Source organism: Tetranychus urticae, chromosome 2 (assembly GCF_039701765.1).
Source record: "Tetranychus urticae isolate SD_2017Ah chromosome 2, NJAU_TeUrti_SD_1.0, whole genome shotgun sequence".
Classification (NCBI taxonomy): domain Eukaryota; kingdom Metazoa; phylum Arthropoda; class Arachnida; order Trombidiformes; family Tetranychidae; genus Tetranychus; species Tetranychus urticae.
Genome location: NC_142959.1, coordinates 12592963 through 12619329, shown reverse-complemented (window position 1 = coordinate 12619329; position 26367 = coordinate 12592963). Strand labels below are relative to the sequence as shown.

General features: G+C 32.3%; 9 protein-coding genes and 1 long non-coding RNA gene across 12 annotated transcripts in view; 4 read left to right on the top strand and 6 right to left on the bottom strand.

The window, feature by feature from the left end:
• The window catches only part of LOC107368150 (neuroglobin), a 60467-nt gene extending 57224 nt beyond the window's left edge, over window positions 1–3243 (top strand). The window contains exon 3 of the mRNA XM_015935935.3: window positions 1982–3243. Within this exon, the coding sequence (XP_015791421.1) occupies window positions 1982–2206 (225 nt within the window). The 3' untranslated portion in view covers window positions 2207–3243. The remainder of the gene's footprint in view (window positions 1–1981) is intronic.
• Window positions 517–1946, bottom strand: LOC107368158 (uncharacterized). Its single transcript, XM_015935947.3, has 4 exons — window positions 1279–1946; window positions 1000–1219; window positions 841–930; window positions 517–771 (listed from the first exon to the last, which is right to left on the bottom strand). The coding sequence occupies exons 1-4, from the start codon at window positions 1396–1398 to the stop codon at window positions 611–613; spliced, it is 591 nt and encodes a 196-aa protein (XP_015791433.1). The 5' UTR covers window positions 1399–1946; the 3' UTR covers window positions 517–610.
• A 638-nt stretch (window positions 3244–3881) lies between the features above and the next one.
• On the bottom strand, window positions 3882–4852 carry LOC149093911 (bilin-binding protein-like). The gene is made up of 4 exons (XM_015935979.3): window positions 4725–4852; window positions 4453–4663; window positions 4241–4330; window positions 3882–4178 (listed from the first exon to the last, which is right to left on the bottom strand). Exons 1-4 carry the CDS (start codon window positions 4836–4838, stop codon window positions 4030–4032), a joined length of 564 nt encoding a protein of 187 aa, XP_015791465.1. The 5' UTR covers window positions 4839–4852; the 3' UTR covers window positions 3882–4029.
• A 1261-nt stretch (window positions 4853–6113) lies between these two features.
• Window positions 6114–7034, bottom strand: LOC149093910 (bilin-binding protein-like). The gene is made up of 4 exons (XM_089267844.1): window positions 6874–7034; window positions 6596–6812; window positions 6422–6511; window positions 6114–6338 (listed from the first exon to the last, which is right to left on the bottom strand). Exons 1-4 carry the CDS (start codon window positions 7000–7002, stop codon window positions 6190–6192), a joined length of 585 nt encoding a protein of 194 aa, XP_089123970.1. The 5' UTR covers window positions 7003–7034; the 3' UTR covers window positions 6114–6189.
• Window positions 7035–7488: 454 nt separating this feature from the next.
• LOC107368188 (bilin-binding protein-like) lies at window positions 7489–8391 on the bottom strand. Its single transcript, XM_015935972.3, has 4 exons — window positions 8230–8391; window positions 7958–8168; window positions 7792–7881; window positions 7489–7720 (listed from the first exon to the last, which is right to left on the bottom strand). Exons 1-4 carry the CDS (start codon window positions 8347–8349, stop codon window positions 7572–7574), a joined length of 570 nt encoding a protein of 189 aa, XP_015791458.1. The 5' UTR covers window positions 8350–8391; the 3' UTR covers window positions 7489–7571.
• Window positions 8392–10710: 2319 nt separating this feature from the next.
• Window positions 10711–13550, bottom strand: LOC107368739 (oxysterol-binding protein-related protein 1). 2 transcript variants are annotated; one of them, XM_015936619.3, is made up of 2 exons: window positions 13375–13550; window positions 10711–13037 (listed from the first exon to the last, which is right to left on the bottom strand). In XM_015936619.3, exon 2 carries the CDS (start codon window positions 12987–12989, stop codon window positions 10899–10901), a length of 2091 nt encoding a protein of 696 aa, XP_015792105.1. In that variant the 5' UTR covers window positions 12990–13037; window positions 13375–13550; the 3' UTR covers window positions 10711–10898. The 2 variants fall into 2 exon arrangements, with proteins under 2 accessions (XP_015792105.1, XP_089123956.1); XM_089267830.1 differs by lacking the exon at window positions 13375–13550 and adding an exon at window positions 13194–13344.
• A 598-nt stretch (window positions 13551–14148) lies between these two features.
• On the top strand, window positions 14149–16417 carry LOC107366226 (4-aminobutyrate aminotransferase, mitochondrial). Its single transcript, XM_015933813.3, has 2 exons — window positions 14149–15280; window positions 15405–16417. Exons 1-2 carry the CDS (start codon window positions 14270–14272, stop codon window positions 15927–15929), a joined length of 1536 nt encoding a protein of 511 aa, XP_015789299.1. The 5' UTR covers window positions 14149–14269; the 3' UTR covers window positions 15930–16417.
• Window positions 16418–16973: 556 nt separating this feature from the next.
• Window positions 16974–20111, top strand: LOC107366217 (WD repeat-containing protein 20). The gene is made up of 2 exons (XM_015933804.3): window positions 16974–18981; window positions 19082–20111. The coding sequence occupies exons 1-2, from the start codon at window positions 17089–17091 to the stop codon at window positions 19166–19168; spliced, it is 1980 nt and encodes a 659-aa protein (XP_015789290.1). The 5' UTR covers window positions 16974–17088; the 3' UTR covers window positions 19169–20111.
• Window positions 20112–20657: 546 nt separating this feature from the next.
• The window catches only part of LOC107365236 (suppressor of lurcher protein 1-like), a 29889-nt gene continuing 24179 nt past the window's right edge, over window positions 20658–26367 (bottom strand). The window contains exons 6-11 of the mRNA XM_015932714.3: window positions 24163–24349; window positions 23585–23775; window positions 22003–22041; window positions 21731–21899; window positions 21452–21651; window positions 20658–21335 (exon numbers count right to left, since the gene is read on the bottom strand). Of these exons, the coding sequence (XP_015788200.1) occupies window positions 21217–21335; window positions 21452–21651; window positions 21731–21899; window positions 22003–22041; window positions 23585–23775; window positions 24163–24349 (905 nt within the window). The 3' untranslated portion in view covers window positions 20658–21216. The remainder of the gene's footprint in view (window positions 21336–21451; window positions 21652–21730; window positions 21900–22002; window positions 22042–23584; window positions 23776–24162; window positions 24350–26367) is intronic.
• On the top strand, window positions 24995–26224 carry LOC107365293 (uncharacterized). Of its 2 annotated transcripts, XR_001569400.3 has the most exons (4): window positions 24995–25426; window positions 25495–25593; window positions 25742–25901; window positions 25996–26224. It is a non-coding gene; the product is annotated as an uncharacterized LOC107365293 (long non-coding RNA). The 2 variants fall into 2 exon arrangements; XR_001569399.3 differs by lacking the exon at window positions 25495–25593 and having other exon boundaries at window positions 25003–25426.

Here is a 26367-nt window from a genome sequence, read left to right as displayed (position 1 = left end):
TATTCTTCAAGTCACTAAATTGCAATGCAAATTAGGTCAACTTCATTTATATTGCGATTAAAAAATATCATTCAATTGTTAACATCGAATCGAATTCAATATTAAGATTAAGTTTTATTCATTGGAAGATCACTTTTTTGAGCTATGAATTGTAATTGTTTGCAATAAACTCGAGTTGCATACCAATGGTCTGAATTTTGTCTTAAATATTAAGTATTTCATTGGTACAGTATCGGAGAAGTTTGTGGCTTTGATTCAAATCATGTTACATTTCATCAATTCAATTCTAAATTAACAACTGCTTTTGAGCTCATAGATTGTTTGAAGAACGACTTTCGTTAGAGAAGTAACCGAATTGACTTGTTAATTTAGCCGATCCGATTGTGCTTCTACTTAATTGTTCATTCTGAAAATCGATGAACAACAATTGAATGTAGTACGATAAACTTTGCTAAGCAAGATCAATACTCTAATTGTTGTATTAAAGTCGATCAAATCACTTAAATGCATGACAATTTGTTTTTTTCGATTCTAATTTATTGAAAAATTGTGTTGAATAATATAAAAACCATTTTTGAATAACATTTTAAAATTGTTAATTTATATAATGTCAATCTTTATGCCAAAAGCCTGGATGCCAATCTGGGCAGCCAGTAAAGTTATGAGCGATCAAATCTGGTTCAGCAAATCCAAAATCAACTACCTTCTCGACCAATTGATCTCGTAACTCGTCTGAAATAGTCGTATTTCGTGATCTTATAAAGACTCTCTCTGCCGGAAGAAATGATCAATTTACGTATAATTTAGCTCACAAGTGAATTATTTCATAAAAGAACTCACCTTCATGGGTAAGACCATCGTCATTGGAACATCCAACTTCAACTGCATAACTGTCATAATCAGTGTCTAAAATGTACAGACTAGTGAAATCTATTCAGAATAGACGAAAAAGTTTCGATTAAATGGATGCTAAAAGAAGAGGCAAGTACAAATGATTACCTGTATCGTAAAACAGACGAGCATCAACATCAGTATCAGTTGTGTAGATTGGGAATGAGCATAAACCCGTGTAATCCGATCCGAAATAATAGTTGAGGTAGAATGAATGAGTATCATCATCATACGCACGATAGTAGGTCGCTTGACATCCCGAATCACTGCCACAATCCCTCACATACGAGTTGGAACCAGTATAAACATCATACCATCCACCCAAATACTGTTTAGTAACAAGCAAACATTTAAAATCAAAATACACTATTCTGTACATCAACTTACTCTTTGATGGTCAAAAGTTTGAATCTGTGTGATCTTGATTGGACAAGGTCCATCAACCTTAGCAGACTGTCCAACAGCCACAAGAGCACACAAAAGAAAAACAAAAACGTACATTCTCATTGTAATTCACAAGTCAACTGTTTAACTAACTATGAAAGTCTGTTGCTACTCCTTGTCTCGCACAAGCATTTAAATACCGAATAATGCCCAAAGATAATTCAGTGCTTTTTTAGTTTTTCTTATTAACTCTGAGATTCTTTAAAACATATTGTGATAAATCGTTTCGACTAACAATGAAAACAATGAAAACTTGCATGTTGGTATCATAATTAAGCAGAATTATCCAAATTTAACTCGAATTTTGCTGATTATCGAATCAAAATCATATTCCAAGAAGTATTCCAATTTTCCCATGCAAGCATAGACATTTATGGACATATTGCAATTAAAAAACATCATGCAATTGTTAACATTCAATGGAATTCAATATTAGGAAGTTTTATTCATTGGAAGCTCGCATTTTTCACCTGAAAAATGTCATTGTATTCATCATATTGATTAATAAACTCGAGTTGCACAGAATGATAATTGCTTGTAAAATTATTAATTACATTGAGCTCAGTTGTCAGTAAACGGAATCAACATTTGAATTCAATTTTTCATCTTCTTTTGATTAATTCCTTTTCTCTTCTCTTTTTACCAGAAAATTGAAAAACCGTTTCTTACAGCCGTTAAGGATACTTTAGAGGATCGCTATACAGATAACATGGAAAATATATACAAAATTACTGTTCATTTTATTCTTGAAACGCTGATAGCTGGTTATGAGGAAGGTGAAGCCGAAGAAGGCAATAATGCATCAACGGGTGAAGTCAACTTAACAAGATCGACGAGTAAAGAAGAAACAGCGGAAAGGACAATCAATTAACCAAATAAAGTGTGTTTTGTGATTGATCAGTGATCATTCAAAAGACCCTTACGGACCAATTTTCATCGAGAAAAACATTTGTGATTGTCTTACAATCAATGTAAAATCATGTGAAATGCCAAGCCATATTGAACTGCCAATGGAAGTAATAAATTGTTGTGACTTTGTGTTTCTCGTCTTCTGATGCTTTTTATTTCTGGTGCTTATTCTTCATTTTCCTGGTTCTAAACGATTCATTCTGGATGTTTTCTTGGATAACAAAAGATTTTCATTTCATCTCGAAATTGGTTCCAAAATGAGATTGAACATTGAACAAGTAACCGTCCACAAAACATGAAACAAACATGGATCAACAGGGAAGGTTTGAAACTTCATCAAACAGAATCAGAGTAAATTGTAAAACAGTGAATCTGGAAATGTTGATTTTAGCTCATTTCATGAACTCTTGTCCAAAAGTAAAATCAGTTTGTCAGTTCAACTTATAAATACCATTAATCGATTGTTTTTCTTTACCTTCATCTTCGAGTTGATCGATTGAGTAAAGAATAACAAATATTGCGATTTCCAGGATGGAAGCTTGTTCATATGCATATTAATATCTTTCATCTTCATCTTTTCAAGTCGAACGGTGCAAAACTTAAAATTGATGAAAATGTTGTTTAAACTGGAAAAAAAAGTCAATCTTGCATTTACATGAGTCTCTTTTATTGAACAGGAATAACTTGAATAGAGTAAACATTTACTTTTTACTGTTGAACAACTGATAAACAGTTGAATTGACAAAATACAAAATAATAACTTTTTCATTTTCAACGAAAAAAAAGTGTTTGAAATTGAATTGAAATCTTCATTTATGAACAATGAGACTCGGTTTATCAGCATTCAACTTCATTTTTCCCTTTTTGCTCTTTTATTGCTCTTCTCTCTCTCTCGATCTGTAAATTAACATTGAACAATGTAAATTACAATTCAACAATTAATCATCAGTTTAATTTTTTGTGTTCATTAAAACATACATAAATGTATAAATATTGTTATTATCAAATGTATTATAAATCATTTATGAATAATATAATTGATGGAAAATGTGAAAATTTGTTTCTCTTCTTTTCGTTTTTTAGCAAAAATCAATCAAATAAACAATTTGTTCAATTAACTTCAACTTTTGTGTTTTATTCAATTGTAAATGTTCATTTTAATTCAACTTGAAATCATTCAAAGGATCAATTTATTTTAGATTGTTGATTAAGAACCTAAAACTGGAATAATCTGAGGAAGATTGAAATCTTTTGGAACATCTTTTCACGTGGTTTGATTCTGATTGTTAATTTACTCTAATTTGATTGTTTCATTTAATTCGTGTTAATCTAATTGAGAATCTAGCCTTGAATGAACAATCGATCACTTGAGAAGCAATGAGATTGTTATTCATTGTAACAATGGAATTGAAATGATAATTTAATGTTATCGAAAGTTTAATATAATAGTTTTAGATCAATCGAGGATAAAAGATTGAGACTCAGCAAATTTGTGCTTATTTGAACCGGTCTGAATTGACCAACAGTGATCGAAGTGTGACTTTTTATGCAGACAAAACCAGATAAATTTGACAATACAAGAACTTATTGCTCCATCCGATTTTGCAATGTTGTTTGAATGAATTTTGGGTTGTGAATTGTTTTCAAACTATTTTTAATTTTGAAGATCAATATAATATTAATTCATTTTAATTGTGTCAACTTTGACAATTTGTGGCTTTTCAACTATTATTTGTTTAATGGTACAGAAATTAAGTTTTTGAACAACACTTTAAAATTATCAATTTAAAAGTCAGGAGTGAAATCTTTGCAACCAGTAAAGTTATGAGCATTCAAATTTGGTTCAGCGAATCCATAATCAACTACTTTCTTGACCAGTTTATCTCGAACCTCGTCTGACATTACGAAGTTTCGTGATCTGAGAACGACTCTCTCTGCGAAAAAAAATCATGTAATTTAGCTCATAAGAAGTGAACCAGATATTTAATAAACTCACCTTCATGGGTACTTCCATCGTCATTAATACAAGCAATTTCAACTGCATAACTGTCATAGTCAGTGTCTAAAACGTAAATACTATTTTTATCTATTCAGAATAAAGGGAAATGGTGAAAATTAATTGTGGTCCATTTCAATCAAACCTTTGAATTCAAGCACTTCATTGCTAGAAGAGTCTTCTGATATCAATGATATTAATTGAGTACTTGCCTCCATCGTAAAACAGTCCAGGATCCACATCAGAATCAGTTTGCCAGATTCCGAATGAGCATATGTTGGCGTAATCTGGTCCGAAGTAGTAGTTGACATCGATTGCATGAAGCTTTTCATCATAATCACGATAATAGGTCAATATACATCCATAACCACTGGAACAAACGTCATAGGAGTTGGCATAAACATCCCACCATTTACCCAAATACTATTTAGTAATAAGTAAACATTTGAAATCAAAGTATTCACTATTCTGTAGATCAACTTACTCTATTTGGATCAAAGGTTTCAATCTGTTTGATCTTGATTGGACAAGGTCCATCAATCTTTGCGGATTGTCCAACAGCCACAAGAACGCTCAAAACAAACACAAAAACATACATTTTAAGACTGTAAATTAACTAGTTGAGATCATTTCAGTTTATATTCCTTTTATAATAACTATGATTCTCATAATCATTATTTGTTAAAATTACTGTATTGTTCAAGTGATAAGTCGGTGCAATTCAAGTTTGATTCAGATTCTTTTTCTGTGTTATTGAGTTTTAGTTTAAAAGCGGACGAATGTCTTTTTTGGTTTATTTGCATCAATCACTTTAAACTTATGCTTAATCACAAATCGAGACTCAGATCTCAATCAGCTTAAAATATGATGCCATGTAATACATTTCATACAGAACACTCATTAAAATGCTTATTTCATAAGCTTATAAACTTTTTTGAGCAAGATCGGTGCTTTTACTGCTGCATTTCACTGGACTAAATAACTTTAAATATCTCAATGAATAAAAACTTTTGAAAAGGATTGCATGATAAACAGAATAGTAACAGGTTAGGTCAATGCACATCTCGAAACACCGCCACAACCAATGCAACTAGTATAAGTATCTCACCAATTACGCGAATACTGTTTAATAACAAATAAACAGTTAACATCAAAGTATTCACAAGTCTGTACACCCATTCACTCTTTGATGGTCAAAAGTTTGAATCTGTGTGATCTTGATCGCACAAGGTCCATCAAACTTTGCAGACTGTTCAACAGCTACAAACATAAGTTGAAAGAAACACAAAAACGTACATTTTCATTGCAATAATTCGCAAGTTAACTAACTGTGCAAGTCTGTTTCTACTTCTTTTCTCTTAAAAGCACTCAAATAATGGTTAAAGGTAATCCAGTATAATTTCAGCTTTTCTTAGTCATTTTGAGATCATTCATATCATTGTGTTTGTGTAAATCGCTTTGATTGTCAATGTAAACAATGAAAATTGGTATCAGAATCAGCCAACTACTCATATTCAACTTGAATTGAACTTGATTATCAAATCAAAATCATGAATTGTTCCAATCTTTCAATGCATTGTGAAGCATAATGATGCTGACAATTGTGTAAAAAAGAGCTGCTGAAGCTGGATATCTGATGCTGGTAACAATTTTTAGGCTCTTAAATTGTTTACCATTTACACATGATTGCTGTTCAGACCTGAAAGATCTTAAACCTTAAGTATCACGTTCTTATACCGTTGCGATTTCGTTTGATGAATACAGTGAGAATGGCTTATGATTTTAGGACCAATACAATTTGCATCTTATTTTGTTGCTCAAAATGCGCGTTTCTATTGCTTATATTTCCTTAAATTGTATTGATGCATGACAATTTGTTGCTTTCTAATCTAATTTATTGAAACAATTAATGCTACAAACTTTTTTGGGCAAAACTTTAAATTTTTGCTTCAATCAGTAGGAGTGAAGTCTTTACAACCAGTATAGTCATGAGCTACCAAGTTTGGTTCAGCAAATCCGTAATCAACTAATTTCTTGACCAATCTATCTCGGACCTCGTCTGGCATCGTCATGTTTCTTGATCTGAGAATGACTCTCTCTGTAAAAGAAGAATCGATTTGCATGCTTATAAAAAGTGAACCAGATATTTATTATTATAATATTTGATAATATGAAACTAACCTTCATGGGTAACACCATCGTCGTTAGCACATCCAATTTCAACTGAATAACTGTCATAATCAGTGTCTAGAACGTAAACACTATTGTCATCTGATCATAAAAAGGAAAAGGTTTCAATTAATTGTATCGCATTGAAACTAAACATGGTCTGAATCAAGTACTTTGAATACTAACCTGCATCGTAAAACAAACGAGAATCCACATCATAATCGGTTTGGTAGATTACAAATGAGCATCCACTGCTGTAAGTTGGTCCGTAATAATAGTTAATAGGAATTGCATGAGTGTCTTCGTGGTAAAGACGATAATAGGTCAATTGGCATCCAGATCCTCTGCCACAACTGCCATATGAGTTTGAACCAGCATAAACATCCCACCATTTACCCAAATACTGTTTAGTAATAAGTAAACAGTTGACATAAAAATATTGACGATTCTGTAGATCAACTTACTCTGTTTGAATCAAAAGTTTCAATCTGTTTGATCTTGATTGGACAAGGTCCATCAATCTTCGCAGACTGTCCAACAGCCACAAGAACGCTTAAAAGAAACACAAAAACATACATTTTCATTGCAATCATTTGCAAGTTAACTGTTTAATACTAACTAACTATTAATAATAGTTTAGATTGTTCCAATTTCTGTTTCTCTTATGATAACTATAATTCTGATAGTTAAGATCATTGTATTGTTCAGGATCGATAAGTCAGTACAATACAAGTTTACTTCAGGTTCTTTTTTGTGGTAGCGAGCTTCGCGCTCGGATGACTTCGTAAATTTAGATCGATCAATGTAAACTCATATTTACTCGACCATCGACGATCTAAGAACATAAAGACAGGTTTCAGTCAGCATAAAATGAGATAGACGAGCCAAGTCTAATACATTTCAAGCATTTTTCATAATATGCCTTTGCTAATCGAGACTGATGCTTATTTGCAACTTCGATTCAATTACTTGCAATATAACAATGTATAAAAATTTGTGGCTTTGCTTTAAATTTTATTCCGAATTGAAAAATCGTTACTATTGCATTTATTTCCTTTAATTGTATCGATGGTTGACAATTTGTTGCTTTTTAATCTAATTTATTGAAACAATTTTGTTAAATAATACAAAAGTTTTTGAACAAAACATCAAAATTGTTCCTTCAATGAGTAGGAGTGAAGTCTTTACAACCAGTGTAGTTATGAGCATTCAAATTTGGTTTAGCGAATCCATATTCAACTACTTTCTTAACCAATCTATCTCGGACCTCGTCTGGCATCGTCATATTTCGCGATCTGAGAACGACTCTCTCTGCAAAGAAGAAAAATCGATTTGCAATTTAGCTCATAAGAAGTTAACCAGATATTTAATAAGTAACTAACCTTCATGGGTAACGCCATCGTCATTTGCACATCCAATTTCAACTGCATAGCTGTCATAATCAGTGTCTAAAACGTAAATACTATTGTCATCTATTCGAAATAAAAGGATATGTTTAAATCAATCGCAACGCATTTGTACGTAACATTGTTTGAAATGAGTTCTTACCTCCATCGTAAAATAAACGAGGATCCACATCATAATCGGTTTGGTAGATTACAAATGAGCATTCATTGCTGTAAGTTGGTCCAGTAAACCAGTTGATAGGGATTGCATGAATATCTTCGTGGTAAAGACGATAGTAAGTCAATTGACATCCATAACCACTGCCACAAACGCCATAAGAGTTGGCATAAACATCCCACCATTTACCCAAATACTGTTTTATAACAAGTGAACAGTTAACATAAAAATATTCACTATTCTTTACATTGACTTACTCTGTTTGGATCAAAGGTTTCAATTTGTTTTATCTTGATTGGACAAGGTCCATCAATCTTCGTAGACTGTCCAACAGCCACAAGAACACTTAAAAGAAGCACAAAAACGTACATTTTCATTGCAATAATTCACAGGTTGACTGTTTAGTATTGACTAACTAACTAATAGTTTAGATTGTTCCAATTTTCTCTTTCACGATAACCATGATTCTGATAGTTAAGATCATTGTATTGTTCATGATCGATAAGTCAGTGTAATGCAAGTTTACCGCAGGTTCTTTTTTGTGCTACTGTTCTTTCGGTTCAAAGTACACGAATGTTTTTTTTGTTTTGCATGTTCGATCAAGGTAGACGCCTAGATACTTATCAAATCGTCGTTTGAATGAGAAACCAGGATAAAATAAAACAGACAAGCCAGATCAATGCATTTCAAATAATATTCATCATCAAGTTGTTTATAAGTTTATAAGTTTGCAAACCAAGATTGATGCTGCTGATTGACGGAGTTATATTCCATTGACTTGTTAATTTATTAATAGTCAAAATTGTCAAAACATTGTGATTCTACTTGTTTGTTAAATTATTTGTTGCAGTATTGAGTTGCTTCTTTCAAGATGTTTAGCATCGATATATTAGTTTCAATCCGCAAAAATGTTATAATAATCAGGACAAAAGTATCGAAGTAACTAATTTAAGATGCAAAAATCTTTGGGTTTACTTTCTTTTCTCGAGACGATCTTTGCACTCTTTCATTTCGATATATTAGAAATCGTTTGGTACTTTCTCTTTTTAAGCGAGTGAGAGCCAGTTCTATATGAATATCAAATGGCCATTTAATCAATCTAATAAAATGGACAAAAAAAACTAGACGATTCCCTGAGGTTGGTTTAAGGTAAACTAGAAGAGTTAACCTGAAAGGGAATGCAATTTAGGATTAACCAGTCAAAATGAAGTCTGTCTGGTTGACATCTCTATCAGCCAATTTAGGTTCAGTAAATTCAAGCTCAATGGTGTCTTGAATCAGTTTTGATTAACAATGCATTGTTTTTGATATGAGGAAAAACGGTTAAATATTGTATCAAATTGAGATCAACTTCTCCAAGATTCTTATAAAATCTTCTGTTTATTTGCAATCTCTTGATACTTTTCAATTCACGAGATGAGGATGATTCAATTTTCAACAGGATTTGAGTGAATCTGGATTCTAATTCTTTATTGCTTGGAGTTGACTTGGATTTACCCATCATTCTAATTATTGCAACAATTACAGTTTCACGTTTTTAAATGGAAGCCAACAATTACTGAGAAATAATAATAACAGAATCTTCTCTTAAGTTGGCAGTCCAAATTGACCGATGAACCCTGTCCAATCAAAGCTGTACAGATTCAATATTTTGAATCAAATATCGTAAGTTAAAGTAAGGAATAGTTAAAATTTCTTATTAAACAGTATTTGGGTAAATGGTTGACCCTAGCTAATTTGGTTCCGCAAGGGACTGAAATGCTCATTGTGCTAATATCATAAATTTAATCGCAAATTTATCGACATATTCATAATTCAATTTTGTTTTCTTCTTCAGAGCAATTCGTTCATCGATCAAGTACAACGTCAATATCAGACCATTCACAGGATTTTGTAAAAAAGTTGTTCATTATGAATTCGCTAAACCTGAATTCATTGCCCAGCATTTCCCTGACTTTAAGGAGTCATTACTAAGGATTCACTCCTAAAAAATTAAGTTTGGTTGGTGATTTAAAGGGAATCAGTTTGGCCCAACTTAAATATTTCAATAAATTAAAATTAGTCGCATTTTTTATTTGAAAACCACTTTATTTAAGGTTCTGTTCAAAACGCGAAAAACTAACCCAATATAAATTATCTAATTATATTTCATTATTAATATATTATTTCGGTATATCAGTCATTAGTCATTATCTATAATCTTAGCTAATAAATTGAATTCCCTCTTTTTGTTAGCAAATTTAATAACCGCAAGTTTACCAGCAAATATTCATTAATCGGTTAATTACTCAATTTGCTTTTGGCACATAAAATTAATAGACAATTTCCATAGCTTTTAACCAGCTTTTGGATATTATTGTAATATTGTTGTGAACAGTTTGCTCTGATAATTATTTGAAGCAAATTTGTTTTTAGTATGACTTTGGATTGAAGTCAGAACAATCTGTTCATCAAATATACAAATGTACATAATTTGGATGAATTAACCTGAGATGAGTAAATAAAGGGAATACAAAGTGTATTTACAAAAGCTGAATTTCACTAAGCTAAGGTTAGGCTAATTTGTCTAAAGCATAAAATTTGCTGAGATAGAGGTTCCAATAATGACAAATCAATCCTTTCAACGGTTGTGCAGAGTTAACAATTTACTGCTTTAGTCTATAACATTAATAATTATCGCGATACTGAATTATCTGAGGCTACTCCAAAAAAACACTTGAAATAAATTCGGGTAAACGTTTTATGAATAAAATATTTACTAAAATAAAAATTTATTTGCATTTTTCATGTATAGATAGATTTTGAGCTTTTCATGTTTTTGTTATATTTCATGGTAGCCTTTTTTGTTCCTTGGTTTATCACTCGTGAAAGTTCGTTTGTTCTCAAATATCCCGTGCTAGCATTCCATCAGTCTACGAACATCACTTTATTGCTGAACATCGTCAACGGTTTGATTGGCTATCACTGATGATGATGATGGTATGGGTGGTAAAAACTTTGCTATATCTGTTATCGGTGATTCAGTTGATGAAGTTTCTAATAATGGGGTGGTTGGACCGTTTAAAGATGAATTTTCCTCTTCATTGGTTTCTTTTTTGGACAACTCGGTGGGACGTTTACTGAGATCTTGTAAAGGTTTATCTGATGCTGGTAAAAATTGTTTAGGTTCTTCAATGGTATCACCATTTTCACTTGATTTCTGGACAGAACTGGAATCACTAGCGACTGAAGTGTTGGTTGTATGTTCGATTATTGAAAGATCATCATCTTCACCGAAAGCATCGTAATATTCGTCAGCGTCAATTTCTGAAGATGTTAATCGAGATCCTTGAGCCACTGTGGACTGAATCAGTGAATGCTCAAACTCGTGATGTTTTTTAGCCAAAACACGAAGTGATTCCTCAAGAACACGGATCTTTTCTTGATTTCGTTTAGCAATCAATTGTCTAAGTTGGTCTTGCTTAGCCAATAAGCCAACACATTCAGCTAAAGATGAGCTTGTGTGATTTCCAGATTCCATGATTATCCCTAAATGAAATTTCAATGTTGGCCAATAATTTTTCCATTCTTGATATAATTCTCTAGATGAGGAAGGGCTTGGATTTGAAGTTGCACCTCCATAAAAGTAAGCTCCTAAACCTCTGGAAGATGATGCTTCTGCTTGAGCTTTATCGCTGTCGATTCTGAGAAATGCCATATCTTCTTCAACAACTTGCATCAAAGCTTTAATATGTTTCTGTAAGATTCCGAGATGAGCTTGGGCACTGCTTATGTGAGGTTGCAAAGATTGAGCAGTCAGAAGCTCTCGTAATTCATCTTCTTCATCATCGTCAACTCGGACACCGTCTTTCAAGAATTTAGTAGAATAATCGATATGGTCAGTAATAGCATTTATCCACTTTTGACGGTCTAATTGACTATTGGAAAGGGGACTTGAAGAAATAGGAACTGCGAGAACTGTTTGAGTGTTATCAGGAAAAAAAATAGTAAAACTGACTTCATCTTTAGGATTGGGTTTAATCACAGCCGCTTCCAAATACTTGTAACCTCTTCTCTTGACACCAGTACTGGCATCAGCAAGGTTGGAAAAGAAAGATAACACTCCTCGTTCCAATACAGCCCAAACATTTTTACGAACTAGAAATTTACCGCGACGCAGTAAAGGTCCTTCAAAACGATTAATCATGCATTTTGCCAGAGTCTTGATATTCATATTAAAGGTTACCGGTTGAATATTTAACAATAGCTGCTTGATGTGAACCGATGAAGCCAATGATGCAGCAACTCGATCACTGTTATTTCTTATATTTGGATCTGTACCATTTTGCAAAAGGTAAACGACAATCTCTTTATGGTTACGATATGAAGCCCAATGTAAAGCTGTATTACCAGCCAAGTCTTTACAATTCACATTAACTGGATTTAGATCATTCAATAACTCTTTTACTGTTGGCAGATCACCGTCTCTTGCTGCTCTCAAAAACTGTGCTTCCTTTCTTTTCATATCATTGCATTCTGCTGCTATCAATGCTTCAAGTATTTCATTATCTTGACAAATATCTTTTGGAGTTTTACCTTCGGCGTTTTTGGTGAACACGTCAGCATCATGGGCTAGTAATAGAGTAACAATATCCAACCGTCCTACATAAGACGCTTTGTGAAGCGGCGTATCACCTGAATCGTTCATTACATTGACTGATGCTTTGTTTTCAAGCAAAATTTTGACAACCTCGTAATGGCCAAAGTAGCAGGAAAGATGAAGCGGTGTCCAACCATGATTATTTTTCTTTTTTCCTTTACAGTTAATGTCTAAATCAATTAGATCTTCTTCTCTCGATTGAAGAAGCTTTTTAACCATTGTAAGTTCACCATTTCGAGCATAGTATAATAAAAGTTCATCCCCGTTTTCAAGATCATCAATATCATCTGTATTTACATAAACTTTGTTTCCCTGATCATCGATGTAAAAATAATCTTGTCCAAGAGGCTCATCGAGAGGCTCATTTACCCTATCCATTTTGCTTACTTTTAAGAAGTTTACTGGTTAATAATGGTTTATCAGGTCCTTAAGAAAAAAGAAACAAAGGAAATAATTATTAGAATGGGTGCTTTATAGCAGAAACAATTAGATAGAGATAACAGAATTATATAAAATAATAATCAGTTGACATTGAATTTATTGTCAGAACTGAGTGAGCAAAAATTAAACAGGTGAATGTACTTGAGGTTCAATAAAGTCAGGTAAAATATGGTTGAAACACTAAGCCTTTAGTTTCTTACTATAAATTGATTTCAAAGCTAAAAAAATTGAGCAGTATTGATGCCATTTTATAAAGGGTAAACTTGACTAAATTACTCTGATAATTAAGTGACAGTAAATCTTGAGACAAAAAAATACTTACATTTCTCAAAAGATTTTACCAACAAAAGCTTGTCTTGTGATAACAAAACAAATGGATAGATACTTTAATACAATATAGTAGTTTTTCAGAAGTAAATATCTTTAAATATCAAAACACATAATTAAAACTTATAATTTACAAATACAAATATAATTAGTTTTATTCAATATTTATCTAAATTGAACTGAAAGACTTGAATCATCAAATTATTTGTTGTTTATTTGCAAATCTAAGTGTCGCTATCTAATGACAGTTTTAAGAAAGAAAGATGTGTAAAGGGGTGAGAGGGAAAGTTGATTGCTTACAAAATTGTTGTTTCAAGGTAAATAAAATCTTACAATTACTAAAGGATTACAAACAAATCTAAATTTTTAATGTAATCAAATGAGATGGCAATTCATTTTAATTGTCGGGCAATCAATTAGACGATTGCTATTCTAATAACCAATAGAGAAACAGAGTCCAAGGCGAAGAAAAGTGTTCAAATTCAAAGTATCATTGGATTAGTTCAAGAATAATAGTTGCTAATGATTCAATTTAGTTTTGCTCATCATTGAGCATTCCCGAAATGATAGAGGGCCCCTTGTCAGTCACAGCAAAACGTAATCTCCTTTATCAACAAAATCTTTGCGATTCATCAACAAGAAAGAAGGTAGACAGAGCAATGAATGTGTATCAAGATAGTAAAGAATACAAGAAAATGGTTTATTACACTGAAAACATCACGAAATGAAATCTGTTGACATATCCTCTTTATAATCTTTACTCTATATTTGTTTTATTATTGTTCTCTGTCTCAATATCACTCCATTTTACCAGATTTCCTTTGATAATATAAATCTAATACGGATAAAAAGCAACGTATAATTAAACTGGTCATTATAAAGCCAGTTCAATGGTTCGTTTAAGTAACCTCAATGTATTTGCTGCTGCAGCTAAACGTGCCACAAACTGTGATGGAAACCTTTACGTCAACTTGTTTCGCCGAGGTAAACACACAGCTACAGCAACAGCGACAAATGATGTTGACATAGTCAATGAACCTAAGGAGCCATTGATACGAACAGCAACTATTCCAGGGCCAAAGTCGATTGAGCTGATAAAAGAACTGAATGCCATTCAGTTGGCCAGTCCAATACAATTGTTTGTTGACTATGAATCATCTATCGGTAATTATTTATGTGATGCTGATGGGAATCTTTTCCTGGACATTTATTCACAAATATCATCCATTCCATTGGGTTACAATCATCCAGCTTTAATTGACGCTCTTCGAGATCCAGCAAATACTTCTGCTTTCATCAATAGACCTGCTCTTGGTATTTTACCTCCAAAAGATCTAGTTGATCGACTTCGAGCTTCTTTACTTTCAATCGCTCCACCAGGTTTGAGCGAGGTTCAAACAATGGCTTGTGGTTCTTGTTCAGTTGAAAATGCCATGAAAGCAGCCTTTTTTTGGTATCAAACCCGAATTCGTGATGGTCGTGAAGTGACGCGAGAAGAGATGGATTCATGTTTAGCCAACCAGTATCCTGGATCACCATATCTTACCATATTGTCCTTTAAACATGGATTTCACGGACGAACTTTTGGAGCCCTAAGTTGTACTCATTCCAAATATATCCATAAATTGGATGTCCCTTCATTCGATTGGCCCATTGCTCCTTTTCCAATTTATCGATACCCATTAGAAGATAATGAGCGTGAAAACAAAGCCACAGATGACCAATGTCTTGAAGAAATTCAAGATTTGATCGAGAGATTCAATAAAAAAGGTCGCCCAGTTGCTGGACTCATTGTTGAACCAATTCAAGGAGAGGGAGGAGATAATCATGGCTCTAAATATTTCTTTCAACAACTCCAAAAGATTGCCAAATCTCAGCAGGTTGTTTTTATTTGCGATGAGGTAATTTTCCCAATTTTTATGCTCCTTTTATTAGCGATTTTATATTACGCTCTTGTGTACAACAATCTAATAATTTTACTTCAGTTACTAATTGTAAAATGCTACGATTTATCCATCAATACAGGTTCAAACTGGATGTGGGCCTACCGGTAAATTTTGGGCACATGAACATTGGGAACTTGATAATCCACCAGATATAGTTACATTCAGTAAGAAAATGCTGACTGGTGGTTATTTCTACAAAGCGCATCTTCGACCAGATCAAGGTTTTCGAATATTTAATACTTGGCTTGGAGATCCATCTAAATTAGCTCTCCTTGAGCGAGTAATTAAGGTTATCAAAAGAGATAATCTACTCGAGTCGATTAAAGAAACTGGAAAAGAAATGTTGAAAGGATTGAAGGAGGCTGAAACTCGTTTCCCTGGCTTAGTATCACGATCACGTGGAGTGGGAACCTTTTGCGCTATTGATTTTGCAACACCTGAATTGAGGAATGAAGTAATTAAACGTCTTCACCTTAAAGGTATCCATTGTGGGGGATCAGGAGCCGCTGCACTAAGAGTTAGAACAACACTTACGTTTAACAAAAATCACAACGATATCTTTATTGATCGATTACACAACGTTTTGACTGAGTTGAACAATTAGCTGAACCAACAAGATGGTGATATAAAGAGATCAAGATGTTTAACCACAAGAACCGGGAATGTTATGTTATCATAGAGACCGTTTAGTTTCAACGTATTTGTCATTTTTGTCTTATTGTCTTTTGAAGGCCTTCATTATTGTGAAGCTCACATTAATCACGTCTTCCATTAGATTATCACAAAACTGATAGTGATCAAAATATTCCGATTTAATTTGGTGAAAAAACAAAACATTTGAAAGCATTAATATTCTTGAAAAAAATACCAGATTTACACATATGAAAACAGTTTAGAGTTTAAAATGAAAAATCTAAACATGTTGCATTTTAATTCAATTATTGACAAAATATCAATTTAAATGAAAAAATTTAATGTTGTTATTGCTCATGTAAAATATTCACGATCAAGATTATCTAAAACATATTGTTGAAATACATGTGTACACATTTTAACAGCTGGAATAAAGTGAGAAAATGTTAAATATTGTTACATATTTTTTAAAAAATTATTTTAAAGTAAAATAAAGTTACTCGAAATGTACAGAGACGTTGAAACACTGCATAAGACTAGCATTTATGGAGCGAGAGATCAGTCCAAAGCGAAGAGAAACCATTCAGATCTGAATTTACATATTATTAGTTCACCAATAGCAATGATTTAATCAGATGATGAAATTTAGTTTTGCTCATCTCAATCATCGAGCGAAATGAAGAAGAAGATCCCTTTCGGTCACTAAAGAATCGCAATCCCAAAATCAACAAAGTCTTCGCATTACGTCCACAAAAAATAAGGTTATCTGAGGTTTTTCTCGATCACTGTGGCGCTAACTGGGAAAACCAACACACATTGTATCTATAATGCATACGATGCTTCATGTGGATGGCTAAAGTTGATTAAATGTTGAACAATTAATAGTTATAAGAATTTAAATAAAAATTGAATTATCGTTTAAAGTTGAGCTGATAGATGGCAATAATCGTATACTATTGTAAAGTTCAATTAATAGATGGCGTTTTAAAAATAATATCATAAGTTGTTTTGGTGTATTTTAAATGCTATCTTCTTTAATTGTCTGGGGTTTATCTTAATCTTCATTCGCTTCGTTTGAATTTGATTGTGATAGAGTTGTTTCATTAATGTGAATGAATATTCTTTGAGCTATGAATTGTTCAGCATCTGCTGGCCAAGACTCTGTTTCAGGTGCAACCTTATTGAATCCCTCAACCACCGGAAAAGAAGAAACAGTTAAATGTCAATTTGTGACTCGTGAGGGAACTTATAAGCTATTTAAAGGTGATAATTGTAGAACCACTGTTGTTGGTTATACGCCGCAAACCAATACACCGGTTAAGTGTTCATTCAGTGGTGATTTAATTTGTTTCAATGCAGCCAAAGAGCTGTATGTTTGTAACTACAAAGGCATTAAAAATGCAACCGACCTCAATAATCCAATTGACAAAAGAAGTTATAAAGGACTATACCCAACATGTCATGATTTCAATGTATTTGCTGACAATGTACATTTACTGGTTGGTCTATCTGCTGGCCAGATTCAATTAATGGATCCAATCAAAAAAGAATTCTGTAAATTGTATAATGAGGAGAGAGTTATAGATAAGACAAAAGTGACTTGTATCAAATGGGTTCCTGGTTCTATGAATCTTTTCTTGGTATCACATAGCAGCGGACAATTATATGTTTATAAAGAGGATCTTCCTTGCGGATCAACAACACCACATTACCAGTTGTTTAAACAAGGGGAAGGTTTTGCCATCTACACTTGTAAGACGAAAAGCACTCGTAACCCTTTGTACCGCTGGGTTATCGGCGAGGGTTCAATCAACGAAATAGCATTTTCACCTTGCTCCAAATATCTTGCAACAGTTAGTCAGGATGGTTTTCTGCGTGTTTTCAACTATGATACTATGGAACTTGTTGGACGAGTAAGAAGCTACTTTGGAGGTTTGTTATGTATTTGTTGGAGTCCAGATAGTAAATTTGTTGTTGTTGGCGGTGAAGATGATCTTGTTACAGTGTGGTCTTTACAAGAGAAAAGGGTGATTGCTCGAGGCCAGGGACACAAATCTTGGGTTAATGTTGTCGCCTTTGATCCTTATACTACAACGGTTAGAGATGCTGTTGATAGTGCTAACGAAGCATTTGGTGAAGAAAGTGAAACACCAGCTACTAGATCGGAAAATATTAGCCATTCCTTGAATGATTCAAATCATTTACAGCATCACTCATCAACTAGCTCATCATCAACTATTCCATCATTGAATAGAAATCACTGTGGTTCTCCATCCATAGAGTTCAACAATCATTCGACTCACCTAACGTGTAATACTGTTAATAAATCACCAATCATCAACAGCAGTCGTAACTCACCTTCGTCAATTATCACTTCTTACCGATTTGGAAGTGTTGGTCAAGACACTCAACTATGTCTTTGGGAATTAACGGAAGACATTATTAAACAACCTGTTGGTCGATCGCGAACAAGTATTTTACTTCATAGTCCAACAAATGGGTCGCAACATCCTCTCAATTCTTCATCGAGTCATGTATCTAGTTCGGCACAGCAATCCGCTTATTGTTCCAATTTAACTTCTACCGATAAATGTCACAATACATTGTTACCATCCCAGACAGGAAACTGTTTACCCAATAATTGCAATTATTTGGATCCTGATGTTTACACTGATCATACTACTAACACAATATCTTCATCAACATCTTCTACTGGTAATAATAGTTTTACCAATAAACATGGTCAAACAAGGAAGGAACACAAAAAGAATTTTAGTCTCGCCTCGCGTAATAGTGATAAAAACAGTTTAAATAAAGCTAGTCATAGTAAACTGAACGACGATCCAATAAAACTTCTAGGAACCTCTATATGTCCTAGATTGGATGAAGTACCTCTTTTGGAACCTTTAATTTGCAAAAAGATTGCTCATGAAAGATTAACCGCTCTTGTATTTAAAGAAGATTTTTTTGTTACTGCTTGTCAAGAGGGTTATATATTTACCTGGGTTAGACCAAATAAATGGGTAAGTGTTATTTTGACTAATTTTGTTTACATAAAAATATACTTTTTATTTCTTCTTGGACTTTTACTCATAAAACATTCTTTTCACAATTTTACCACAGGAGAATATGCAAATTGCTCCCAGCCCTATTCCCAGTATAGATGAAGAAGCCGCATTGGTGGATGACAATGAATCAACTGTGGTGTGACTTTGATAATGATATATATTTCCAATCGTCTTCTTTCAATTTCTCTGCAACTTCTCTCATGTTCTGCAATCGTTGTTCGTGAAGAAGCCTTTCCAATTTGTCCACGTCTTTTGATACTTGATGTTTATCTCTAACCAATTGAGATAAATTTTTGGTAGCCTCTTGAAGCGAACTGGCTAGAAGTGACGATCAAGAAGAAAACTTAGAATCAAAATGATACTTAAACAAAAGACTTATAGCTAGTTGAATAACAAAATAGCATATCATTCTTGTTGACAAGCTTACCTGTTGTTTTAGCTTTCGCTTCTTGTGATGATCTTCCTGCCATAATTTAACTAAGCCAAACTGAAAACAATTGTGTCAATATCAATTCAAAAAATGTCAGTTACATTTGTTTACATCAACCAGACCAGACTTTATTGGATGAAGATAAAAATCTGCGTCTCCATCTAACGATTGATCAAGTTACTACTTTTTTAGTGAATTTAAAACTCATGGTTCATTTCAATATTATCAATATCTGATTAATAAGGATAAATTGAAATTGTCAAGATCTAATTTGGCTTCAATGGATGCGAATAATGAGATTTTTTAGTTGCAGTCTTTGGATTGATGGCACTGAAATATGTAAATCTGCCCTTAAAGTCTCTTCGTTTGCTCTCATCAAATCAAGGACCTTTTTCAATTGCAATGTAATTGTATTTATCTAAACTAATCGAGCAAAATATATAAATATATATGTCTAGATCATTACTTGATAGTAAGAATAGAAATTAATATTTTCAATTCTACTCTTCAGTAAATTTAAATTTAATTATTGCACTGTGATTCAGTTGTATTTTGATATTAACTATCGCGCATACGTATTATGTATTTACAACCATAATTGCTGATTAAAAAGCAATTCACCAATAAAAAAGTGCATTAGAGGTATATTTGTAAATTGTGATTCACGAAATTGAAATCATTTTATCCTCTTGGAAGCTTTGCACAGAAACCAAACTTGTATAAAGACGTGTTAATAATAAAAAATTATTTCCTAATGGTTAAAATTAAAATAACTTCTGAAATAATGATACAAATGTAACAAAGATACAACCAGGTTGATTAAGACAACTGAATTTTTATTAAATTTTGTTTTAAAAAGGCAATAAACAGACATTAAAAGATATATTGTCATTAAAAAGACATTACATATTCATTTTTGAATATTTGTTAGTTTATATTTATACTTATTTCTCATGTATTATCAGTCGCTTTCTCGCTAAACATTTCCATCTTGATTAGATTGGAAATTTTTGAAGTCAATTTTCTATGATGTACTACTGTGGTCGATACCTCAGTTGTCACCTGGGTTCAAGTTTCGAAATAAATTCTGAATTTAAATCAAGTTTTACTTTCATTTAAAGTTTTCACGAATAACCGATTTTGAGTTGAGCCAGAAATGGTTTTTTCTTACTTCTAAAAAATTTGACAAAATGTTGGTTAGTTTGATTGAGACAACTGAATTTTATTCAATTTTATTCAAAAAGGCAATAAATATTCTTTTCGCATATTTATTTTTTCCCGTGTATATAAACATCGCTAGTACAATTTGTAGACTTATTTTTTTTCCTTTTTAACTTATTGGTACAAAGAAGGAAATAAAGTAAATCAGGGGGAAAACATCCAACAACCTTAATTTTTCTAGAATTGAGCTCTATTAATCAGAAACTTTGATCCGAGTTGTGATTCAATTGATTCATATACATTTTTTATTGAAGATTCACATTTTCATTCGACTTTCATTTGAAATTGGATGTTTATTAGCACATTCACCAAATCAACAGTTTGTCCAGTATCTCTCCAATCAAACTGTGTTCGTTGTCATCCGATTGATTGTGACAAAAACTTTATCCCTAAAGAATCTCTAGCCTTAGTCAAAAGTCCAATTCTTTGCGTGAACAGCTCTGAGACTAGAATCCAATGGTGACCGCTGAAACACAATTATTAATCTAATAATTGGCTCGTTACCCCATCATGAGGTTTACATGTAAGAAATGTCTTGTTCACAAGATGATCACAAGTTGAAATATCATTATCATGGAATAAACTAAAACTTCCATGGATTGCATATGAAAACTAACTGCAACTGATAGTCCACGAATTTGTTTAACATTGAAGGCATCTTTGATAGAGAAGAAACAAAAAAAGAAACATAATTAAACATAATGAATATGAAACAGGGTAACTTTACTCAAAGCATATTGAATAAAGCTACAGATGAACATTCAGACCAATTACCTTCGGGTCCTCTAAATTGGTAAAAAGCTTCAAAGCCAGTCCCATCAAATCTATCATTTGATTTGAATGTTATACGGAAAAAGTCTCCATCTGATTCAATGGTTTTTGGCTTTTTAACACCACAATGTCTTGGTATTTTCCTATCGACTGTTCTGTAATTTGAAAATTCAACATAATCACTCGCTGTTTCCGTTGTACACCTAAAATATAAGTAAGATAAAAATCGTTAAATACCAAAATTCAACCATGTAAAATAAAAATTCAATAAAGTACACTTACGGTGTTACACCTTCAATATCAAAGTAAGCGAAAGTGATATGAGCTCTTTCAGACACATTACCAAAGAAAAAATAGTGACACTCAGTGTCCCTTGGATATTGTCCAGGATAATTTGGCGAAGTAAATGAGCCATTGGAACGATCAGAGCTTCGGAAAATAAATCCACAAACTGAAAACACAAAAGGAAAAAAATCCATTAATAGTTATCCCATTCAAGTGTAAAATTTTTTCATTTGCTTCTATTTAGTAAAATGATTAACCTGTAAACTAACCTGATTGTGAATCTTGTACTCCAGCAGTTATACCAAAATCTGGGAGGAAAAAAAGCAATGTTTAAACTTTGTTCAATAATAATATAACATGTTTGTTTGGATAAGTTGTAAAGACTGGTGAACCAATAATTTGGATGCAAACAGATGTTGAATAAATGTTTGGCTAATTAACATATTTTTACACATTTTTACGCAACAGAATTACCTTTCTCTAAATATTTAGCTTGATATGTTTAAGGTAAATGAAAGGTTACATTCCACTTATGAATTAAATAGCCAAAGTTCAAGTTGTGAATGTTCAGGTTTGATTAGGATTTTGATTAGCAAAAAAATAACATTGGTCGGTTAGCTTTGATAAGTTTCTTTCGGGATAATGGAGCTAACTGTGGTGGAAATTTTCAGTTATTTTATGAGAATTATCTTTTTCTCATAAATAGGTAATAATCTGATGAAAGCTAATCACAGTTAACAAGGTTGGAAGAAGATAAGCTCAGGTTGACAATGATCATGAAAACTAAAAAGAATGGACTTAAAAGAAGAAGAATGAAATTGAAATTAAATAAACAATACAAGAGTTAACGTTAAGACTGGATATTTAGGTGAATTAAGAACTAATCAGCTTTTGTAAGAATGGTATATTCAGGTGTTTTCATCATGAACAATAATCTGGGTCAATTCTAGTCTCAATTCAACCTCAATTAACATGATAAAATCAATGGGTAATGTAATTGAAAATTTAAAGATTATACTGATAGTTGAAAACGAATTAAGCGGATTAATCATTTGACAATAAGCTTGGCACCAAATCGATTAAGGTGAATAGCTTGGTTGACATGTAAGAATAGGTTGAAACAAAAAAATCCATCAAAATCATCTTCTATTGAGCAAGTGTCTAAAATAAGAGTCTTCAGTCTCCAACTAAGGTCTAACTGCTTGTTTATAAATCCAAAGAGAATCTTCTTTTTCTTCCTTTTCTTCTTTTTTTCTACTTGATCTTCATTTTATCTGGAGATGAGAAAGAAAAGGAAGTTGGAATGATGAGAAATAATAATAAGGGAAAAGAAAAAAAAATACCTGAGGAACAAAAAAAACAGTGTAACATGAAAGAATTGATGAAAAGGATGAGAAGAGACACATGAAGTTAACTTAAAAGATGACAGTTAATTGGATATCCATTGTCCTTAGTCAGGTTATCATCTTATTTATCCTTACGTATGTTTCCTTTTCATTTTCATCCTGCTTCTGTCGTCTTTTTCATATATTTTCATCGTTTTTCTTTCTCGCAGGTTCTAATGAGATCAATGAAAAATTAAGATCTAACTCGAGATCAAAATCGGGACTACAAATTGAAAAGTAGCAGAAATAGCTCAAAAAAACTAAAATTTTAACAATTTAGATTGGCCTGGAAATTCCTTTACTAAGCAAATATCATCAAAACAAGATGCTTCAATGAAATGTTCAACCATGACGCAAATAGGAATAATGGGCGGAATGAATGATTTAAAATTTTAAAAATATTTGTAGACTAATGGTTCTATGCTTCAACCTGTGTTATTGTCAATGATATGCTTGAAATGCTCACTTGTAACAAATCGATAATCAGCTTTGAATCCTCGAAATTGTTCCGAGTTATCTAAGCTTTTGAATTCTACTGTCATTGATGGACCATTGGACATTAGTTGCAGTGGTAATGTATCTCCACAAAGATTATCTAATCGTTCTTTTTGTCCATTGATTGTTATGAAAACCATAACAACATCAGCACCATCACAGCTAAATATGAAAAAAGATAGAAATAAGAGAATTATTATTAAGGTAATCAATATAAATCAGAAAGAAGTCATCACTAGTTATCATAAGTAGCAATATTTTCAGATTCAATTGAGAGTCAGAATGTTCTTCAGAAATGCTCCAAATTGTCCTCGAAATAGATCAATCAAAAGGCATTGAGGAATTTCTGAAACTTGGATCTATTACAACCCAAAATTCATCAAATTACATTCACATGAATTTGCATTCATCTAATGCTCCCTTTACAGTTCAAAAGATCCAAGAGTTTTGAGATCTTGTCTTGATCTTTCAATGGTTCCGTTATTTTACTAGCTAATAAAGATTTTTAATTGTAAGGATTTTCATTAAAAGGGGAATAATTATACTTACTCTTTGGGAGAATCATCAGGCTTGTATACGTGAAAATCAGAAAACATTATCTGGACCCTTTCTTTTCCTCTGCCCATGAAATGGTATTTACAATGAATATTGGCTGGATATGGATTTGGGTAATTAGGAGATGAAAAGGTTCCATTCTTGAAAATATCACTGTTGTAAATTTGATCGCACTCTGGACCTAATTGAAAAAAGAGTGAAAATTCTCATGAGTTTACAATGTAAATATTTGAAGAGGAAAATGAAAGATGAGAAATTTGTTTTCAAAATTACTGTGGAAGCACCAAACAAATTAACAAGAAATTGTAGAATAATCACATTTGAAACATGAACTGTTAATTGATACTAATGTTTAAATTTTTGCGTGATAACTCAGCCGAACTGATTATAAAATTTCATTTGTTTGCTGTGATGATAAAAGGATTGTTTACAAACCTTACAGGACAATTTTGTGAATGTCATTAGGCAATGCGAAACAAAGAGCAGTATAACTCTTCGATGCGAAGTGTCTAATGAAGGAAAAAGCGTTTCCATCAAGAGATGGCGGCATTTCTAATGTCTTTGTTTTTTGCATTGATTTTAAATGAACAAATTACAGCATTCCCACAATTTGCTGTAAACTAGTGTTGCAAAATATTGAAAAAAGTTATTTATCGATAGGAAAAATATTGTTTGAGTACTTATCGATACTTATTGATGATATTGTTATTGAAAAATATCGTTAAATATTGAAAAATATTGCAATATATTGTTATTTTCATAGAATTTAATATGAAAAAATAGGTAAGATTAGATTATTAGATTTCTATTGACTGAATTGCAGATTGAAAACTTAATCAGAGAACCAGGCAGTGAGCTTAGAAACATTAGTTTATTAACATTAACCTGTGCATTCTTCATTAATTATTGACTCGCTTCAGAAAAAAACATTTTATTGTAGCTGGACGTAAGATTTTTTGATAATATTAGTTATCGATAGTATTGTCGGACTTATCGATAAATATTGCTAGCTTTGTTATCGATATTATTTATTGTATCGATGATATTGTTGCAACACTACTGTAAACAGAGTTGGAATAGCTGGTATTTCAACTTAACCAGTCAAACAGTTGATAATCAAACAATAATTAAAGTGACTATTAATTATTTAATCATATAATTAACTTCAATTAATAAGTATTTAAAATAGTTAATAAAGAAGGCTTAAAAAGGCTGCCTCTTTAATTCCTCCTCGTCACATCGCATGCCTAAATTACACGTGAGTACATCATGAATGCTGATTTTAATATACATTTTGTATAAATCTTACCCTTGATTTACCATTAGATAATTACAAACTATAACATATCAAGACCAATGTCAAGTTGAATTGTGATAGCTTAACTTCCAAGTCGATTCCAGTTGGTTTGAAAATAGACAACACATGTAAGACACCATGAAATAATGGAGCCTGACAGACTGGTAGACCCCCTTGTTTTAATTATTTGATGTTACATCAAATAACATGACATTTCCATCAAAAAATATACAAAAATCTAATGTATACTTATTGATTCGTATTTTGATTTTACAGTTTGAAAAGGCAGTTGCTGAAATAAACCATTGGATTCATTCATCTATCCTATCAAGCAAAATTATGATAAGAGCAATGACAGTAGGATAGACATAATAATGATAGACATTTATTTATTGTCTATTGGTGCGTTAAAGCCGAAACATGGAATTTAATCAAGGTAAAACCAAAATTGATTACTCACTCAGGCTATTTGAATCTATTGAAATAGCTTATTCATTTTAACCCTTTTCCATTCTATTTGTTCTTTACAGGTTCAAGCTGAAGTTGCAATGTTATTGTTACTGTTAATTGCAAATTCAAGGAGATAATCAGCCACCTTAAGGCTAAGAGATACATTGAAAGTCAATTGGATTGTCGACAAAAAATTAATGAGCAATTTAGTTGTTTTTTATAAGGAGGACCTGCAAATGGATAGGGAAAATCTCCTCTTAGGATATTTTTATGAAATGAACTTTTTTTAATATAATTTTTTATGCTGATTCCGAATATCTGTTTCTTTTTTTGCTAAGACAACGCATTCGAAAAGAAAGTTCATATTATGATTCGAAGGTTGCATTTTTACGCTCGTTAAAAGAGGTCGCTAAGCCAGTCGATTCTATTCGTGGTTTATGTTATCAAGGGTA